General features: G+C 43.8%; 1 protein-coding gene across 1 annotated transcript; it reads right to left on the reverse strand.

Annotated features, from left to right (window-relative positions):
- Positions 1-1,172: 1,172 nt before the first annotated feature.
- On the reverse strand, positions 1,173-20,215 carry smtnl1 (smoothelin-like 1). Its single transcript, XM_072912392.1, has 6 exons — positions 19,884-20,215; positions 10,917-11,348; positions 9,847-10,835; positions 9,652-9,766; positions 5,088-5,239; positions 1,173-3,199 (listed from the first exon to the last, which is right to left on the reverse strand). Exons 1-6 carry the CDS (start codon positions 19,935-19,937, stop codon positions 2,917-2,919), a joined length of 2,025 nt encoding a protein of 674 aa, XP_072768493.1. The 5' UTR covers positions 19,938-20,215; the 3' UTR covers positions 1,173-2,916.
- Between the last annotated feature and the right edge of the window lie 759 nt (positions 20,216-20,974).

A 20,974-nucleotide genomic window follows, 5' to 3' on the forward strand; every position in this document is an offset into this window, starting at 1 on the left:
CTATGTATTATATATATATATATATATATATATATATATATATATATATATATATATATATATATATATATATATATATATATATTAGTCATTGTTTCTCCATTCCATTTATTCAATTTTTTTTATATGTTGTAAAAAAAACAACTGCTTTTACTGTAAAATTCTGGTGACTGAGCTGCCAGTTTTTAAAGTAAAATTAAAAGAAAATATTGTCTATGTATTATATATATATATATATATATATATATATATATATATATATACATATATATATATATATATATATATATATATATATATATATATATATATGTCATTGTTTCTCCATTCCATTTATTCCATTTTTTTTAATATGTTGTAAAAAAAAAACCAACTGCTTTTACTGTAAAATTCTGGTGACTGAGCTGCCAGTTTTTAAAGTAAAATTTAAAAAAAATATTGTCTATGTATTATATATATATATATATATATATATATATGTATATATATATATATATATATATATATATATATATATATATATATATATATATATATATATACATATACACATATATACATATATATATATATATATATATATATATATATATATATATATATATATATATATATATATATATATATATATGTATGTATATATATATATTAGTCATTGTTAAAAGCGGCCCTCTGAGGGCAGCCAAAACTGCGAAGTGGCCCTCAATGAAAACCAGTTTCACACCCCTAGTTTAAACTGTGTGCAATGTTACAGTCGCCAACCTATAAATAACGCTGCTGCCTTGCTTCCAATGTATACTTAGGCCCACTATGCTACTGTAATAGAGTGTTGGTCATCATACTTGGTGAAACCAAATAAAAACGTTTGACAACCACCGCTCTATTTGACAACAAATAGCTTAAAAAAGGCTGCACTATTTAATTAAATAAACTCAAATATTTGGACTCGGGGGCCACATTGAGAGAACAAATGTGTCTGGGGGCCAATGTGTATGTGTGTATAAATGATATATACACACTTACCTGTAAAAAAAATCTGCTGTACAGTATGTGTGTTGGGTCCCTTTTTTTCCAGGAACACTAATACCAAAAGTCACAATGTCCGATAGAGTTCTAAAAAAGTTAAGACAGACCACCTAAAAAAAAAACGAAATGAAATTTTACAGTTTTTTATTAAATGGGACACCGAAAATGTACAAAACCCAAAACCAGAGAAGTTGTCACGTTGTGTAAATGGTAAATAAAAACAGTGATTTGCAAACCCTTCTCAACTTTTAGACTGCAAAGACAAGATACTTAATATTCCAACTGGTAAACTGTTAATTGTTTTGTGCAAATAATCATTAACTTAGAATTTAATGGCAGTAACACATTGCAAAAAAGTTGTCAGAGGGGCATTTTTACCACTGTGTTACATGGCCTTTCCTTTTAACAACACTCAGTAAAGGTTTGGGAACTGAGGAGACACATTTTTGAAGTGGAATTCTTTCCCATTCTTGCTTGATGTACAGCTTAAGTTGTTCAACAGTCCGGGGGTCTCCGTTGTGGTATTTTAGGCTTCATAATGCGTCACACATTTTCAATGGGAGACAGGTCTGGACTACAGGCAGGCCAGTCTAGTACCCGCACTCTTTTACTATGAAGCCACGCTGTCGTAACACATGGCTTGGCATTGTGTTGCTGAAATAAGCAGGGGCGTCCATCATTATGTTGCTTGGATGGCAACATATGTTGCTCCAAAACCTGTATGTATCTGTCAGTGCCGAAAAAAGTCTGGCGGCGTTCCTGGGTGTTGTTGATAAATGGCTTCCGCTTTGCATAGTACAGTTTTAACCTGCACTTACAGATGTAGCAACAAACTGTAGTTACTGACAATGGTTTTCTGAAGTGTTCCTGAGCCCATGTGGTGATATCCTTTACACACTGATGTCGCTTTTTGATGCAGTACTGCCTGAGGGATCCGGGGTCCGTAATATCATCACTTACGTGCAGCGATTTCTCCACATTCTCTGAACCTTTTGATGATATTACGGAGCGTAGATGGTGAAATCTCTAAATTCCTTGCAATGGCTGGTTGAGAAATGTTGTTCTTAAACAATTTGCTCACACACTCTTTTACTATGAAGCCACGCTGTTGTAACAGGTGGCTTGGCATTGTCTTGCTGAAATAAGCAGGGGCGTCCGTGGTAAAGTTGCTTGGATGGCAACATATGTTGCTCCAAAACCTGTATGTACCTTTCAGCATTAATGGCGCCTTCACAGATGTGTAAGTTACCCATGTATTGGGCACTAATACACCCCCATACCATCACACATGCTGACTTTTACACTTTGCGCCTACAACAATCCGGATGGTCCTTTTCCTCTTTGTTCCGGACGACAATTTCCAAAAACAATTTGAAATGTGGACTCGTCAGACCACAGAACACTTTTCCACTTTGCATCAGTCCATCTTAGATGCGCTCGGGGCCCAAGCGAAGCCGGCGGCATTTCCGGGTGTTGTTGACAAATGGCTTTCGCTTTGCAAAATAGAGTTTTAACTTGCACTTACAGATGTAGCGACCGACTGTAGTTATACTGACAGTGGTTTTCTGAAGTGTTCCCATGCGGTGATATCCTTTACACACCGATGTCGCTTTTTGATGCAGTACGGTGTATTGTCCGTGTCTTGAAAGTGTAACTGTAAGTATGTCCATGTTAGCGATACACAGCCCAGAAAACGATACTGTGGTGATATACAACATTGATATCATCACACAACTGCAATTGTTTCTTACTTCCCATTCCCTGATCCTTCAATAATCATTGAAATGAATAAAAACAACCAACCAACACGGTGGCGTGTGTAGAAATAAGTCCTCATGCTTTTGAAGCAACATCAAACTAAGACCTTCTCAATTTTTGGTGGTGCCTTCCTTAGGACTCTGCTTCCACCAACACGTCTCCGCCTTCCTCCATCTCACAACCCTCCTCTTCCTCTCCTGGTTTTTGGGCCCCAGAAGCATCTTGGCTTGTTTTCCCTTCTTTCTCCTCCTTTTCTTTCCTCTCCTTCTCCTCCTTGTCTTTCCTCTCCTTCTCCAGCTTGGAGAGGCCCTGGCACAGGGACTGGACGTAGGTGAACACACACATGGGGTCCGGGTGGTTGCCCATCAGGAGCATGTCGGGGACCTCCAGCAGGGGGTAGCAGTCAGCCAAGGACCTGGAGTGAAGCGCATGGCGGAGAATTAACACACTAAAATGAATTTTAACTAAATCAATAATAATTAAAAAAAATTGAAAAATATAAATATATATAATAAAAAATATGTATAAATATATGTATATATATTAGGGTTGTACGGTAAACCAGTACTAGTATAATACCGCTATACTAATTAATCATAATCGGTACTATACCGCCTCAAAAAAAGTGCCGGGCAATTAACGGGCAAGACAACGCGTCGTGGTCACGTGGTGACATTGCTGGTTTTACGAGCAGAGGAGCATGTTCGGCAGCACACACACACTGAGTACTTACAAGCAGACACAGTGTGAGAACGGACACATTTTGGCCTAAAAAGTAAAGATAAAGGTGAAGTTATAACACTGAAACACCCTCAGGAAGAGGTGCTTTAAGACATGGCTAGCTACTTTAGCTACTTCTAAATCACTAATCCTCATCTCCATGGCGACAAGTAAAGTAAGTTTATTTCATGTATTATTATCACTGGAGGAGGAGGAATATCTAAACATTCTTCACTACACACCGCAGGAGGATACAATAGCTCACCGGCGTCACGATGTAAACAAACGCCATGGGTGGATCTACACCTGACGTCCACTGTAATGATACCAAGTACAAGAGCGTATCTAGTCGATACTACCATCGATATTTTTTATCGTCACATGATACGTAAAATTCATATCATGTTTATAAACTCAGTAAGCACGTCTATGAGGACTTTGAATATGACCAATGTATGATCCTGTAACTGCTTGGTATCGCATCGATACCCAAATGTGTGGTATCATCCAAAACTAATGCAAAGTATCAAAGAAGAGAAGAATAAGTGATTATTACATTTTAACAGAAGTGTAGATAGAACATGTTGAAACAGAAAATAAGCAGATATTAACAGTAAATGAACAAGTAGATTAATAATCACTTTTTACTGTTTTGTCCCTCATAACGTGTACAAAATAATAGGTGTATAAATGACACAATATGTTACTGCATAGACTAATTAGAAGTCTTTGTTTGTTTACTTACTACTAAAAGACAAGTTATCTTGTATGTTCACTATTTTATTTAAGGACTAAATGACAATAATAAACATATGTTTCATGTACACTAACATTTTTTGTTCAAATAAAGCCAATAATGAAATTTTTTGTAGTCCCCTTTATTTAGAAAAGTATCGAAAAGTATCTAAATATACAAAATATTGGTATCGGGACAACCCTGATATATATATATATATATATATATATATATGTATATATATATATATATATATATGTATGTGTGGGGAAAAAAATCACAAGACTACTTCATCTCTACAGGCCTGTTTCATGAGGGGTTCCCTCAATCATCTCCTGATGATTGAGGGAATATTGTGATATTGCGCTCTACTACGGTATCGAGCACTATTTTTTGGATAACCTTATTAAGACATATATATATATATATATATATATATATATATATATATATATATATATATATATATATATATATATATATATATATGACTTTAGCTCCAGACTTCTTCTGTTTGTTTAATGTTGTCATTACTGCCTCAAGTGGTGCAAAAGTGTATTACAACTGAGTACCGCTGCAGCCCATAGGGACCACAGTTGCAAAGCAGATATTTTTTGGCGGTCCTCTAGGGGGCGCTCGGTTAAGAAACAACGTTGTAGGTGACAAAGCGCATTATTATTAACTATTAGGATGTATATTTTTGCTTTTCTCATTACTTGACATTTATTTGCTCTTTTTTGTTACATTTTTTACTTGTATGTTTTTTGTATGATTTTATTTTCGACGAGCCAAAAGTGGCCCCCCCGGATCACACTTTGGACGGCCCCGATCTGCATGGAGGACCTACTCTGCAGTCTGGAAGGCCAGTGTGAAGTTTTTTTCCCTTTCTGTGGGTTTCAAGGTGCTGTAGTCGAAAGCATCAGGGAAGTAGCGGTGGATCAGCGCACAGAAAGCCATCCCATCACACCAAGATGACGAGAAGTTTTCAATGTTGACACCCTGGGAGGGGGGAAAAACAAAAAAAAACAAGGTTGTTATGTCATAAAACAAATATTATACTTAATTTAATTATTTTTAAATTATTTTTATAAGTGTCATTAACACCTGCAAAAATCAGGAGAAATTGTATGAGTTGCAATGTGAGGCATATCTCCACTTGAGGGCGCCAGAGATAAAAAACAACAACAAACAAAGCACATTTAAGCCGGCGTTTCATGATAATTACAGTATTTTTACAATAATTGCATCCTCTGTACGATCAATAATTCCAATAATTTGATCATGTAAGATAATTTGACCCATTTAATAGACAGCTATTAGCAAATATAATCAGTATACACACTGAACTCTGCCGGATGTAGTGTTTTGCCTCATATGCCTCTTTACAGCCAGGTGAGGGCGCTGTTCTGCCGGTTCGTCCATTTAAACAGCATTACAGTATAAACCATACTATACATCAGAGCTGGGCACATATTTGGACTCGGGGGCCACGTTGAGAGAAAATAAGTGCCTGTGGGGGGGCCAATATGTATATGTGTATAAATGATACAGTGAGGCAAAAAAGTATTTAGTCAATACAATACAGTCTCCAGACCTTAATAGCTGTATATGCCATTGAACTAAACTCTCCACCTCTCTTGTCTCCTCATATATATACAGCCATTACCTGTATTAATGGCTGTATATATATATACAGTCGGCCAAAATAGAACTTTTTGGTATAAACTCAACTCGTCGTGTTTGGAGGAAGAAGAATACTGAGTTGCATCCCAAGAACACCATAACTACTGTGAAGCATGGGGCTGTTTTTCTGCTAAGGGGACAGGCCGACTGATCCGTGTTAAGGAAAGAATGAATGGGGCCATGTATCGTGAGATTTTGAGCCAAAACCTCCTTCCGTGAGTGAGAGCTTTGAAGATGAAACGTGGCTGGGTCTTCCAGCATGACAATGATCCCAAACACACCGCCCGGGCAACGAAGGAGTGGCTCCGTAAGAAGCATTTGAAAGTCCTGGAGTGGCCTAGCCAGTCTCCAGACCTCAACCCCATAGAAAATCTGTGGAGGGAGTTGAAAGTCCGTGTTGCTCGGCGATAGCCCCAAAACATCACTGCTCTCGAGAAGATCTGCATGGAGGAATAGGCCAAAATACCAGCTACTGTGTGTGCAAACCTGGTAAAGACCTATAGTAATCGTTTGACCTCTGTTATTGCCAACAAAGGTTATATTACAAAGTATTGAGTTGAATTTTTGTTATTGACCAAATACTTATTTTCCACCATAATTTACAAATAAATTCTTTAAAAATCCTACAATGTGAATTCCTGGATTTTTTTTTCCCACATTCTGTCTCTCGCAGTTGAAGTGTACCTATGATGAAAATTACAGACCTCTGTCATCATTTTAAGTGGGAGAACTTGCACAATTGGTGGCTGACTAAATACTTTTTTGCCCCACTGTATATACACATTTAGCTGTAAAAATCTGCTGTTTGGGTCCCTTTTTTTCAGGAGCACTATGTTAGAATAATTATGTATAAGTTATCACACAACTCTTATGCTTAAAGGCCGTTGCTATAGTCACTATCAATTGTGCTGAAGTTGTACTTTTCTATCTGTGCAAAGGCACACGATTTGTAATCTTCCATTGCGAGTTGTCTCGCATCAGCAGACCCTGTTTGCTGACGGCCAAGGACGGACATCGAGTACCTCAACGCAGACAAAGCAGAGGCAGGGCGAAATCACGAGTGTCAGCACATTTCCATTCTAAATAATCACGTATTGTGTCTACTGGAGCTGCTTGCATTACCCCTCCCTTCAGAAGCAACCTCAGTGATGTTAACCAGGGAACTCTCAAATAAATAGAGGAGCATGTGGGGCTGTACCTTAGAGCGTAGGGTGAAACTGTAACTGAGTGTACAGCCCCAAACGTTTCTCCTCATGAGCTAAATTGAACTCTGTCCAAGTCTACCTGGTAGTTGCGTGTCTTGCTACCGTCATGTCCAAGTCTACCTGGTAGTTGCGTGTCTTGCTACCGTCATGTCCAAGTCTGCCTGGTCTTGCTACCATCATGTCCAAGTCTACCTGGTAGTTGCGTGTCTTGCTACCGTCATGTCCAAGTCTACCTGGTAGTTGCGTGTCTTGCTACCGTCATGTCCAAGTCTACCTGGTAGTTGCGTGTCTTGCTACCGTCATGTCCAAGTCTACCTGGTAGTTGCGTGTCTTGCTACCATCATGTCCAAGTCTACCTGGTAGTTGCGTGTCTTGCTACGTCATGTCCAAGTCTACCTGGTAGTTGCGTGTCTTGCTACCGTCATGTCCAAGTCTACCTGGTAGTCGCGTGTCTTGCTACCGTCATGTCCAAGTCTACCTGGTAGTCGCGTGTCTTGCTACCGTCATGTCCAAGTCTACCTGGTAGTCGCGTGGCTTGCTACGTCATGTCCAAGTCTGCCTGGTAGTTGCGTGTCTTGCTACCGTCATGTCCAAGTCTACCTGGTAGTTGCGTGTCTTACTACCGTCATGTCCAAGTCTACCTGGTAGTTGTGTGTCTTGCTACCGTCATGACCAAGTCTACCTGGTAGTTGCGTGTCTTGCTACCGTCATGTCCAAGTCTACCTGGTAGTTGCGTGTCTTGCTACCGTCATGTCCAAGTCTACCTGGTAGTTGCGTGTCTTGCTACCGTCATGTCCAAGTCTACCTGGTAGTTGCGTGTCTTGCTACCGTCATGTCCAAGTCTACCTGGTAGTTGCGTGTCTTGCTACCGTCATGTCCAAGTCTACCTGGTAGTTGCGTGTCTTGCTACCGTCATGTCCAAGTCTACCTGGTAGTTGCGTGTCTTGCTAACGTCATGTCCAAGTCTACCTGGTAGTTGCGTGTCTTGCTACGTCATGTCCAAGTCTACATGGTAGTTGCGTGTCTTGCTACCGTCATGTCCAAGTCTACCTGGTAGTTGCGTGTCTTGCTACCGTCATGTCCAAGTCTGCCTGGTAGTTGCGTGTCTTGCTACCGTCATGTCCAAGTCTACCTTGTAGTTGCGTGTCTTGCTACCGTCATGTCCAAGTCTACCTGGTAGTTGTGTGTCTTGCTACCGTCATGTCCAAGTCTGCCTGGTAGTTGCGTGTCTTGCTACGCCATGTCCAAGTCTACCTGGTAGTTGCGTGTCTTGCTACCGTCATGTCCAAGTCTACCTGGTAGTTGCGTGTCTTGCTACCGTCATGTCCAAGTCTGCCTGGTAGTTGCGTGTCTTGCTACATCATGTCCAAGTCTACCTGGTAGTTGCGTGTCTTGCTACCGTCATGTCCAAGTCTACCTGGTAGTTGCGTGTCTTGCTACCGTCATGTCCAAGTCTACCTGGTAGTTGCGTGTCTTATTAACGTCATGTCCAAGTCTACCTGGTAGTTGCGTGTCTTGCTACGTCATGTCCAAGTCTACATGGTAGTTGCGTGTCTTGCTACCGTCATGTCCAAGTCTACCTGGTAGTTGCGTGTCTTGCTACCGTCATGTCCAAGTCTACCCGGTAGTTGCGTGTCTTGCTTCCGTCATGTCCAAGTCTACCTGGTAGTTGCGTGTCTTGCTACCGTCATGTCCAAGTCTGCCTGGTAGTTGCGTGTCTTGCTACCGTCATGTCCAAGTCTACCTGGTAGTTGCGTGTCTTGCTACCGTCATGTGCAAGTCTACCTGGTAGTTGCGTGTCTTGCTACCGTCATGCCCAAGTCTACCTGGTAGTTGCGTGTCTTGCTACCGTCATGTCCAAGTCTACCTGGTAGTTGCGTGTCTTGCTACCGTCATGTCCAAGTCTACCTGGTAGTTGCGTGTCTTGCTACCGTCATGTCCAAGTCTACCTGGTAGTTGCGTGTCTTGCTACCGTCATGTCCAAGTCTACATAGTAGTTGCGTGTCTTGCTACCGTCATGTCCAAGTCTACATAGTAGTTGCGTGTCTTGCTACCGTCATGTCCAAGTCTGCCTGGTAGTTGCGTGTCTTGCTGCCGTCATGTCCAAGTCTACCTGGTAGTTGCGTGTTTTGCTACCGTCATGTCCAAGTCTACCTGGTAGTTGCGTGTCTTGCTACCGTCATGTCCAAGTCTACCTGGTAGTTGCGTGTCTTGCTACCGCCATGTACAAGTCTACCTGGTAGTTGCGTCTCTTGCTACCGTCATGTCCAAGTCTACCTGGTAGTTGCGTGTCTTGCTACCGTCATGTCCAAGTCTACCTGGTAGTTGCATGTCTTGCTACCGTCATGTGCAAGTCTACCTGGTAGTTGCGTGTCTTGCTACCGTCATGCCCAAGTCTACCTGGTAGTTGCGTGTCTTGCTACCGTCATGTCCAAGTCTACCTGGTAGTTGCGTGTCTTGCTACCGTCATGTCCAAGTCTACCTGGTAGTTGCGTGTCTTGCTACCATCATGTCCAAGTCTACCTGGTAGTTGCGTGTCTTGCTCTGGCACCACTGCAGCATCCTGTGCTTGATGGAGGCACCAGTGGCCGAGGCGGACGCAGACTTTTGAATTTTGAAGTTTGGTGTCACGGGCGTCCTGAGGACAAAACACCGATAGATTGTCTGTGAGTCCAAGTCATCAAACTTTATCAGTTGTGTGTGTTTTTCAGGACTTACTCGGGTGCGCCTTGCTGGAACTTGGCCATGATGTCCCTCCTGGCGGACGCCCTGCCAGAGCGGGCTGAGGGTCTTGGGCGAGACACGGCCGGAGGTGCAGACTTCGGGTTCTTCTTGGACTTTCCTGACTCTTTTTCTTTTGCTTCTGTTTCCTTGCCTTCTTTCTTCTTCACCTCCTCCTTTTCTGCTTTGCCCTCTTTCACCTTATCAACAACACCCTTTTCCTTATTCACCTTATCAGTGTCATGTTCCTGGCTCACCTTATCAGCACCCTTTTCCTCTTTCACCTTATCAGTCTGCTTTTCCTCTCTCACCATATCAGCACCTTTTCCCTCTTTCACCTTATCAGTCTTCTTTTCCTTTCTCACCTTATCCACACCTTTTTCCTCTCTCACCTTTTCAGTCTCCTTTTCCTCGCTCACCTTATCAACACCATTTTTCTCTTTCACCTTATCAACACCTTTTTTCTTATTGACCTTATCAACACTTTTTTCCTCTTTCACCTTATCAGTCCCCTTTTCCTTGCTCACCTTATCAACACCTTTTTTCTCTTTCACCTTATCAACACCCTTTTTCTTATTGACCTTATCGGTGTCCCGTACCTGGCTCACCTTATCAACACCTTTTTCCTCACTCACCTTATCAACATCTTTTTCCTCTTTCACCTTATCAGGCTTCTTTTCCTTTCCCACCTTATCAACACCTTTTTCGTCACTCACCTTATCAACACTTTTTTCCTCTTTCACCTTATCAGTGCCTTTTTCCTCGCTCACCTTATCAACACCTTTTTTCTCTTTCACCTTATCAACACCCTTTTTCTTATTGACCTTATCAGTGTCCTGTTCCTGGCTCACCTTATCAACATATTTTTCCTCTTTCACCTTATCAGGCTTCTTTTCCTTTCCCACCTTATCAACACCTTTTTCGTCACTCACCTTATCAACACTTTTTTCCTCTTTCACCTTATCAGTGCCTTTTTCCTCGCTCACCTTATCAACACCTTTTTTCTCTTTCACCTTATCAACACCCTTTTTCTTATTGACCTTATCAGTGTCCCGTTCCTGGCTCACCTTATCAACACATTTTTCCTCTTTCACCTTATCAGTGTCATTTTCCTCTTTCACCTCATCAGTAACTTTTTCCTCTTTCACCTTATCAGCGCCCCTTTCCTCACTCACCATATCAATATATTTATCCTCATTCATCTTTTCCTGGACTCTCCCGTCTTTGAGAGCGTCTCTATTTTGGACCTCCTCCACCTGTTCTTCACCCTCACCCTCCTCCCTCTGCGCTTCATCCAGTTCCTCTCCGGGTTCCTCCCTGTCAACACCAGGAGACGCCTCGTCCTTATCTTCAGTCCACTCTGAAGCAGCTGCCCGGGGTTCCTCACCTCCCCCTTGTGCCACCTTATCCTCCACCCCCTGGACCCCCTGACCTTCTGTGTCCCCTTTTGGAGTCCCGCCTCCTGGGTCTTTACCCTCCACAAGCTCCGGTCCGTCTGTCTGCGGAGTCATCAACACAAACACATTGGGCACTTTATTCCCATCATGTTGTATAGTACAGACCCCGTTTCCATATGAGTTGGGAAATTGTGTTAGATGTAAATATAAACGGAATACGATGATTTGCAAATCATTTTCAACCCATATTCAGTTGAATATGCTACAAAGACAACATATTTCTGCAAACAATAATTAACTTAGAATTTCATGGCTGCAACACGTGCCAAAGTAGTTGGGAAAGGGCATGTTCACCACTGTGTTACATGGCCTTTCCTTTTAACAACACTCAGTAAACGTTTGGGAACCGAGGAGACACATTTTTGAAGCTTCTCAGGTGGAATTCTTTCCCATTCTTGCTTGATGTACAGCTTAAGTTGAGGGTCTCCGTTGTGCTATTTTAGGCTTCATAATGCGCCACACAATGGGAGACAGGTCTGGACTACAGGCAGGCCAGTCTAGTACCCGCACTCTTTTACTATGAAGCCACGTTGATGTAACATGTGGCTTGGCATTGTCTTGCTGAAATAAGCAGGGGCGTCCATGGTAACGTTGCTTGGATGGCAATATATGTTGCTCCAAAACCTGTATGTACCTTTCAGCATTAATGGTGCCTTCACAGATGTGTAAGTTACCCATGTCTTGGGCACTAATACACCCCCATACCATCACACATGCTGGCTTTTACACTTTGGGCCTATAACAATCCGAATGGTTCTTTTCTTCTTTGGTCCGGAGGACACGACATCCACAGTTTCCAAAAACAATTTGAAATGTGGACTCGTCAGACCACAGAACACTTTTCCACTTTGTATTAGTCCATCTTAGATGAGCTCAGGCCCAGCGAAGCCGACGGCGTTTCTGGGTGTTGTTGATAAACAGTTTTCGCCTTGCATAGGAGAGTTTTAACTTGCACTTACAGATGTAGCGACCAACTGTAGCTACTGACAGTGGGTTTCTGAAGTGTTCCTGAGCCCATGTGGTGATATCCTTTACACACCGATGTCGCTTGTTGATGTAGTACAGCGTGAGGGATCGAAAGTCATGGGCTTAGCTGCTTACGTGCAGTGATTTCTCCAGATTCTCTGAACCCTTTGATGATATTACGGACCGTAGATGGTGAAATCCCTAAATTCCTTGCAATAGCTGCTTGAGAAAGGTTTTTCTTAAACTGTTCAACAATTTGCTCAGCCATTTGTTGACAAAGTGGTGACCCTCGCCCCATCCTTGTTTGTGAATGACTGAGCATTTCATGGAATCTACTTTTATACCCAATCATGGCACCCACCTGTTCCCAATTTGCCTGTTCACCTGTGGGATGTTCCAAATAAGTGTTTGATGAGCATTCCTCAACTTTATCAGTATTTATTGCCACCTTTCCCAACTTCTTTGTCACGTGTTGCTGCCATCAAATTCTAAAGTTAATGATTATTTTTGCAAAAAAAAAAAAAAAGTATCAGTTTGAACATCAAATATGTTGTCTTTGTAGCATATTCAACTGAATATGGGTTGAAAATGATTTACAAATCATTGTATTCCGTTTATATTTACATCTAACACAATTTCCCAACTCATATGAAAACGGGGGTTGTACAACTAGGGTTGCAAAATTCCGGGAATATTCAAAGTTGGAAACTTTCCATGGGAATTAACGGGAATTAATGGGAAATTAATGGGAATAAACATTGAATGCAACATGCTAGTGTTACGTGTGGGTCGCATCTTACTGCGGGGTTCGTTCCCTCGGGATGCAGACGGACCACTCCGGACAAAGCGTGCAGGTAAGAGGATGATTCATTTTACATAAATCGGTCAAGAAAACAAGAATAAACAGAAAAGCGGGCCGATAGCATGGGAAGCTATGGCGAAGATTGGCGCAGGATCAAGAATCAAGAACGTAAGTTGTTGCATGAAGCAAACAACGAAGCCAGACTGAGCGTGGCGAGAAAGGTGAATAAACAGCTCTCTGATTAGTGGTCGACAGCAGGTGAGCGTGCCGACCACTACCCAGAGGCAGGTGAACCCAATTAATCCCCATGGAAACAAACCAAAACAAACCCAGAGGTGCACAAAACAGGAACGACGGGAGTCCAGAACTAACAGAACAGAACTAAACAAAACACGGATCATGACAGTTAGATCTTGCAACATGATTATTAGCTAGAACAACCTGATTTAATGCAAATTCAGTAGAATTTCAACCCTGCACTGTGCATTCCTCCATCACATGCACGGATAATTCCCAGCATGCTAAACACTACAGGAGGGCTATTGAGGCCACACTAAACAAACTCCTCAATCTCGGCTCAGCTTCCTCGTGAGGGCAGCGTATGACACCCTGCCATGCCCTCAAAACCTCGCCCAGTGGTTCGGAAGCGAGGGCAAGTGCTCCCTGTTCAGCAAAGACAATGCAGGACTCAAACACATCCTTTCAGGTTGCAACGTCGCGCTAACGCAGGGGCGCTTCCGGTAGCGACACAATCAGGTGCTGAGGAAGTTGGCAGAGCTGTTGGAGAGATGCAGAGTCGGGGCAAACAACGCCACAGATCCCCATCGGCCAAACATCACTTTCATCAAACCAGGAGAGGTAGGACAGAAGACAGAGGCGGGAAGATCATCACTTCTGCTTACCCCTGATAAGGGCTGGGAGATGCGCGTTGACCTGGACAAGCAGCTAGTCTTCCCAACTGAGGTAATACAGACAACGCTAAGACCAGACGTTGTGATGTGGTCCTCAGCTGCTAAGAAAGTCCTCATCATTGAACTAACCGTGCCATGGGAGGAGGGAATACCAGTAGCACATGAGTTCAAACGGTCCAAGTACAGCGACCTGGCAGAGGACTGCAAGGGGGGAGGCTGGTCTGCGTCCATTCACCCCGTGGAGATCGGATGCAGGGGCTTCGTAGGAGGTTCTGCGACCCGGCTCCTGCGTGCGGCGGGAATGACCGGTTCCAACCTGAGGATGGCCATCAAGGAGTTGGCAGAGGAGGCAGAGAAGGCAAGTTTCTGGATGTGGCTAAGAAGGAGGGACAACACTTGGGGCTCAACACCCCATTGAGGTCAGTTGCAGGGAGTGGCGCGGGGTGACGTCCCCGCTTAGCCACTGCCCCCCCCCCACCGCGAGGTGTCCTGGCTTGGGGGCGAAACATCAGTGAACGGTGGCACCAGCTGACGACCCTGCAGCTGACCTCCAAGTGCACTGGAGGAGGTGCGACAGGCAGAGATGCCAAGCAGTTAGGTCTGTACTTATTAATTGAGCCCAAGGATTGGTAAGTGTTGATGATATTACTGGGGTAAATATATTTGATCTATGGTATTTAAGTGTAATAGAGGTGTAATTGCTTGTTACTGTGTGACCGTAGACTACTCCAGCTGACTTCCACTCAAGCTAGCTAGCTGTTCCTGTACTTTTGGAGCCATGTAGCGAGGCAGCTTACATCAAAGCTAGAAAATACAGAGAGAGAAAATGGACTATGGATCCAGGCCAAAAAATCCAATGAGCTGGATGAATGAGAAGATCCATACATACGGAGAACATCCATGATGATTGGTTGGTGTTCCTATGATGAAGTCACCATTGGCTAAAGTTAGGGTGAAACATTACGGACTGGCCAATGAGAGGCAAGATAAGGCGGGGTCATCGAAACTAGTAAGCGAAATCATAACAAACACTCATGTCTAGGGTTGCAAAATTCCGGGAATATTCAAAGTTGGAAACTCTGCAGCATCGCGTGGACATCGGGGGCGGTACCTCTGGATTGGCAGACCGGGGTGGTGGTTCCTCTCTTTAAGAAGGGGAACCGGAGGGTGTGTTCTAACTATCGTGGGATCACACTCCTCAGCCTTCCCGGTAAGGTCTATTCAGGTGTACTGGAGAGGAGGCTACGCCGGATAGTCCAACCTCGGATTCAGGAGGAACAGTGTGGTTTTCGTCCTGGTCGTGGAACTGTGGACCAGCGCTATACTCTCGGCAGGGTCCTTGAGGGTGCATGGGAGTTTGCCCAACCAGTCTACATGTGCTTTGTGGACTTGGAGAAGGCATTCGACCGTGTCCCTCGGGAAGTCCTGTGGGGAGTGCTCAGAGAGTATGGGGTATCGGACTGTCTGATTTTGGCGGTCCGCTCCCTGTATGATCAGTGTCAGAGCTTGGTCCGCATTGCCGGCAGCAAGTCGGACACGTTTCCAGTGAGGGTTGGACTCCGCCAAGGCTGCCCTTTGTCACCGATTCTGTTCATAACTTTTATGGACAGAATTTCTAGGCGCAGTCAAGGCGTTGAGGGGATCCGGTTTGGTGGCTGCAGGATTAGGTCTCTGCTTTTTGCAGATGATGTGGTCCTGATGGCTTCATCTGGCCAGGATCTTCAGCTCTCGCTGGATCGGTTCGCAGCCGAGTGTGAAGCGACTGGGATGAGAATCAGCACCTCCAAGTCCGAGTCCATGGTTCTCGCCCGGAAAAGGGTGGAATGCCATCTTCGGGTTGGGGAGGAGACCCTGCCCCAAGTGGAGTTCAAGTACCTCGGAGTCTTGTTCACGAGTGAGGGAAGAGTGGATCGTGAGATCGACAGGCGGATCGGTGCGGCATCTTCAGTAATGCGGACGCTGTATCGATCCGTTGTGGTGAAGAAGGTGCTGAGCCGGAAGGCAAAGCTCTCAATTTACCGGTCGATCTACGTTCCCATCCTCACCTATGGTCATGAGCTTTGGGTTATGACCGAAAGGACAAGATCACGGGTACAAGCGGCCGAAATGAGTTTCCTCCGCCGGGTGGCAGGGCTCTCCCTTAGAGATAGGGTGAGAAGCTCTGTCATCCGGGGGGAGCTCAAAGTAAAGCCGCTACTCCTCCACATCGAGAGGAGCCAGATGATGTGGTTCGGGCATCTGGTCAGGATGCCACCCGATCGCCTCCCTCGGGAGGTGTTTAGGGCACGTCCGACCGGTAGGAGGCCACGGGGAAGACCCAGGACACGTTGGGAAGGCTATGTCTCCCGGCTGGCCTGGGAACGCCTCCGGATCCCCCTGGAGGAGCTGGACGAAGTGGCTGGGGAGAGGGAAGTCTGGGCTTCCCTGCTTAGGCTGCTGCCCCCGCGACCCGACCTCGGATAAGCGGAAGAAGATGGATGGATGGATGGAAACTTTCCATTGGAATTAACGGGAATTAATGGGAATAAACATTAAATGCAACATGCTAGATCTTGCCAAGATGAACGGTGTCCAACTTTGAATAATCAAAAAATGGTCAAAATTTCCAAACTTCCCGAGCTTAACTTCCCGTGGTAAATTTCCGGAAAGTTTACGGAAATTTTGCAACCCTAAATACAACATTAAATCACACTGGTGGCTTTCTAGTGTGATGTCTTAAGTAACATCACACAAGACCACCTAAAATTAGCCGGTCCTCTCTGCTCTGGGGATACCAAGGCCCTGACAGACTGAAATGCAACGTGAGATAGGAAACGCCACTCTGGGATCTGGCATCTCGATTTAGATTTCACATTTGGACACTCGTAGTAAAAGACTTGTCATCTCTGGAGGACGTTGCCAAGTGGAGTCAAAATAGTTGTTGGCGTACATCGCTCATCACTGAGCTCAAGTGTGGGCTAAAAACAAAACAAAGATGGAAGGTTCATTATCTTGTTTTTTATATTGCACACAATAGTGTGTGTCTCGGACAAACCTGGATGTGAATTTATTTTAGCTGGAAATGACACAGGAATGAAGAAGTAAAAAAATACTTGCATGGAGTGCTACTGCCTACTGGCGCTGACGAGACGCGGGGCCGCCATCTTGGAGTGGTGATCCGCTCCACTCAGTGCAATTCATTTGTCAGGAGCAATGAACTGTCAGCGCATTTCATTCATCTTACCTCACTGAATACCACTGATTTTCACCCGCTTTTTTGTCATACGTGTAGCTATGATAAAGGGCGCATGTTTTGGCGTGTTTTATTATTCATACTTTGTTTAACAGTAATAGAATATTCTTATATGCTATAAGTGACCAAATGTCCGAGATCAAAACTGGGAATATAATCCCAGAGAAGGGGGAAAAAAACGGCCAGCTATTTTTAAATTGAAGAAACAATATGATTAGGTTATATATACATACAAACCCCGTTTCCATATGAGTTGGGAAATTGTGTTAGATGTAAATATAAACGAAATACAATGATTTTCAAATCATTTTCAACCCATATTCAGTTGAATATGCTACAAAGACAACATATTTGATGTTCAAACTCATAAACTTTTTTTTTTTTTGCAAATAATCATTAACTTTAGAATTTGATGCCAGCAACACGTGCCAAAGAAGTTGGGAAAGGTGGCAATAAATACTGATAAAGTTGAGGAATGCTCATCAAACACTTATTTGGAACATCCCACAGGTGAGCAGGCTAATTGGGAACAGGTGGGTGCCATGATTGGGTATAAAAGTAGATTCCATGAAATGCTCAGTCATTCACAAACAAGGATGGGGCGAGGGTCACCACTTTGTCAACAAATGCCTGAGCAAATTGTTGAACAGTTTAAGAAAAACCTTTCTCAACCAGCTATTGCAAGGAATTTAGGGATTTCACCATCTACGGTCCGTAATATCATCAAAGGGTTCAGAGAATCTGGCGAAATCACTGCACGTAAGCAGCTAAGCTTGTGACCTTCGATCCCTCAGGCTGTACTGCATCAACAAGCGACATCGGTGTGTAAAGGATATCACCACATGGGCTCAGGAACACTTCAGAAACCTACTGTCAGTAACTACAGTTGGTCACTACATCTGTAAGTGCAAGTTAAAACTCTACTATGCAAGGCGAAAACCGTTTATCAACAACACCCAGAAACGCCGTCGGTTTCGCTGGGCCTGAGCTCATCTAATATGGACTGATGCAAAGTGGAGAAGTGGAGTATATTTACAGCTAGAATTCACCAAGTCAAGTATTTCATATATATATATATATATATATATATATATATATATATATATATATAAGAAATACTTATATAGTCAAGTATTTCATATATATATATATATATATATATATATATATATATATGTGTGTGTGTGTGTATATGTATATATATATATAAATAAAAGAAATACTTGAATTTCAGTGTTCATTTATTTACACATATACACACACATAACACTCATCTACTCATTGTTGAGTTAAGGGTTGAATTGTCCATCCTTGTTCTATTCTCTGTCACTATTTTTTTAACCATGCTGAACACCCTCTCAGATGATGCATTCTGCTTCGTCTCCTTGTTGTGTGCGCAGTTCTGCACTGCACTCCCTAAAAGCCCTAGATGTTATTGTCACATATGCATGTACAGTAGATGGCAGTATTGCCCTGTTTAAGAGTGTCACAACATTGCTGTTTACGGCAGACGAACTGCTTTACGGTAGACGAAAACGTGACTGCTGTTGTTGTGTGTTGTTACCACGCTGGGAGGACGTTAATGAAACTGCCTAACAGTAAACCCACATAGGAAACTAAGAACTCGCCCTCGATCATTCTACAGATATAACGTGATTGGGCAGGCACGCTGTTTATATTGTGGGAAAGCGGACGTGAAAACAGGCTGTCGACACGTCACACAGGTCCGCCTGAATTTCGGGAGATTTTCGGGACAAAATTTGTCCCGGGAAGTTTTCGGGAGAAGCGCTGAATTTCGGGAGTTTCCCGGAAAATCCAGTAGGGTTGGCAAGTATGTTCCCCGGCGCCACAGTCCGCGACAAGCATGGACTGCAGCGCATGGTACGTGCTGCTGATAAGGGGATTGGCTGCAAACTCCCACCCCTCCAGGACCTGTTCTCCTCCAGCACCAGGAGGCGTGTGGGTTGGATCACAGCTGACTCTTCTCACTCTGGACACAAACTATTCTCCCCTCTCCCCTCAGGCAGGAGACTGCAGTCCATCCAGACCCACACCTCCCGCCACCTGAACAGTTTTTTCCCCTCGGCCATCAGACACATGAACAATAACAAGATCTGATATCTCAGTTACAGCTCATGTTATTCTATTCTGTGTTACATGTGTTTTATGTTGCACCATTGTACCAAGTGAAATTCCTAGTTTGTGAACCCGTTCTCAAACAATGGCAATAAAAACTCTTCTGATTCTGATTCTGCTCCTCAAAATTGAGAGGAGCCAGATGAGGTGGTTCGGGCATCTGGTCAGGATGCCACCCGAACCCCTCCCTAGGGAGGTGTTTAGGGCACGTCCGACCGGTAGGAGGCCACGGGGAAGACCCAGGACACGTTGGGAAGACTATGTCTCCCGGCTGGCCTGGGAACGCCTCGGGATCCCCCAGGAGGGGCTGTACGAAGTGGCTGGGGAGAGGGAAGTCTGGGCTTCTCTGCTTAGGCAGAGAATAAGCGAAAGAAGATGGATGGATGTTCTAGAACATTAGTCCTGTTTGGGTTTGTTAAAAGTGGTTGACATTGAAATACAACACATTTCCTGCAGTCCTGTCAATGAGGATGATGAAGGCAAACACGACATTTACATTTCTGAGGAAGAGTTAACGAGGCCAAAAGTACCGTCTTGTCGCCGCCTGTGTCCGTCTGCCGGGTTCTCTCTGCATCTCCGTCCATTACGCCGATAGAACCCTTGAGAGTAGAGATTGATCTAACAAAGTCGATCCTGTCCGTGCTGTCCCGTCTCTCTGTTTGCACGCTTTGTTGTGTGTGTGTAAGTGATGTGTGTGTGTGTGTGTAAGTGATGTGAGTCTCTGCGCCTTCTACCCGACACCTTCTCTCCTCCCTGCTCTGCTGGGATGCCTTTGCTTCTTTATCTGACCTTTGTAACAACACATGTCCCCAAAATAGAGTCTCGGTGACATAGGGGCAGTCCAACGGGCCGGACAGCTGCATGTGCTGTGGAAACCACAGAAGTACACACGCCGACAGACCAACACACAAGTAGCCGCACGTGTTCACCAATAAATACAAACATGATCGACCCTTTCAGTTTTTGGGGGATTTTGACAGCCCTAATTTAAACACCATTCTTTTTAATTCAAGACATCCTCAAGTGCCTGAGAAGGTTTAATTTAAATTAGTTAATATCAGGGGTGCCCATTACGTGGATGGCGAGCAAGCGGTGGATGGAGGAGGGTGTGTCAGTCCATCGCCAGCCAGGCATTAAAACTATAGACCTAAAAATGGAGGAGTTGGAGGAGTTCAAGTATCTCGGAGTCTTGTTCACGAGTGAGGGAAGAGTGGATCATGAGCTCGACAGGCGGATCAGTGCGGCGTCTTCAGTAATGCGGACGCTGTATCGATCCGTTGTTGTGAAGAAGGAGCTGAGCCGGAAGGCAAAGCTCTCAATTTACACCCGAATAAGTTTTTCAACTTGTTTAAGTCGGGGTCCACGTTAATCAGTTCATGGTACAAATATATAGTATCATCATAATACAGTCATCACACAAGTTAATCATCAGAGTATATACATTGAATTATTTACAATCTGGGGGGTGGGATGTGGAGGGGATGGGGGTTAGGTTAGGTTGCCATCAGCATACTTCAGTCATCATACAAGTTTATCATCAGAGAAATGGACATTGTATCAGTGTAGGTCTGACTTGGTAGGATATGTGAGCTCAGAGAGCATAAGAACAAGTATATACATT

The sequence above is a fragment of the Nerophis lumbriciformis genome, linkage group LG36 (assembly GCF_033978685.3).
Source record: "Nerophis lumbriciformis linkage group LG36, RoL_Nlum_v2.1, whole genome shotgun sequence".
NCBI classification, from domain to species: Eukaryota; Metazoa; Chordata; class Actinopteri; order Syngnathiformes; family Syngnathidae; genus Nerophis; species Nerophis lumbriciformis.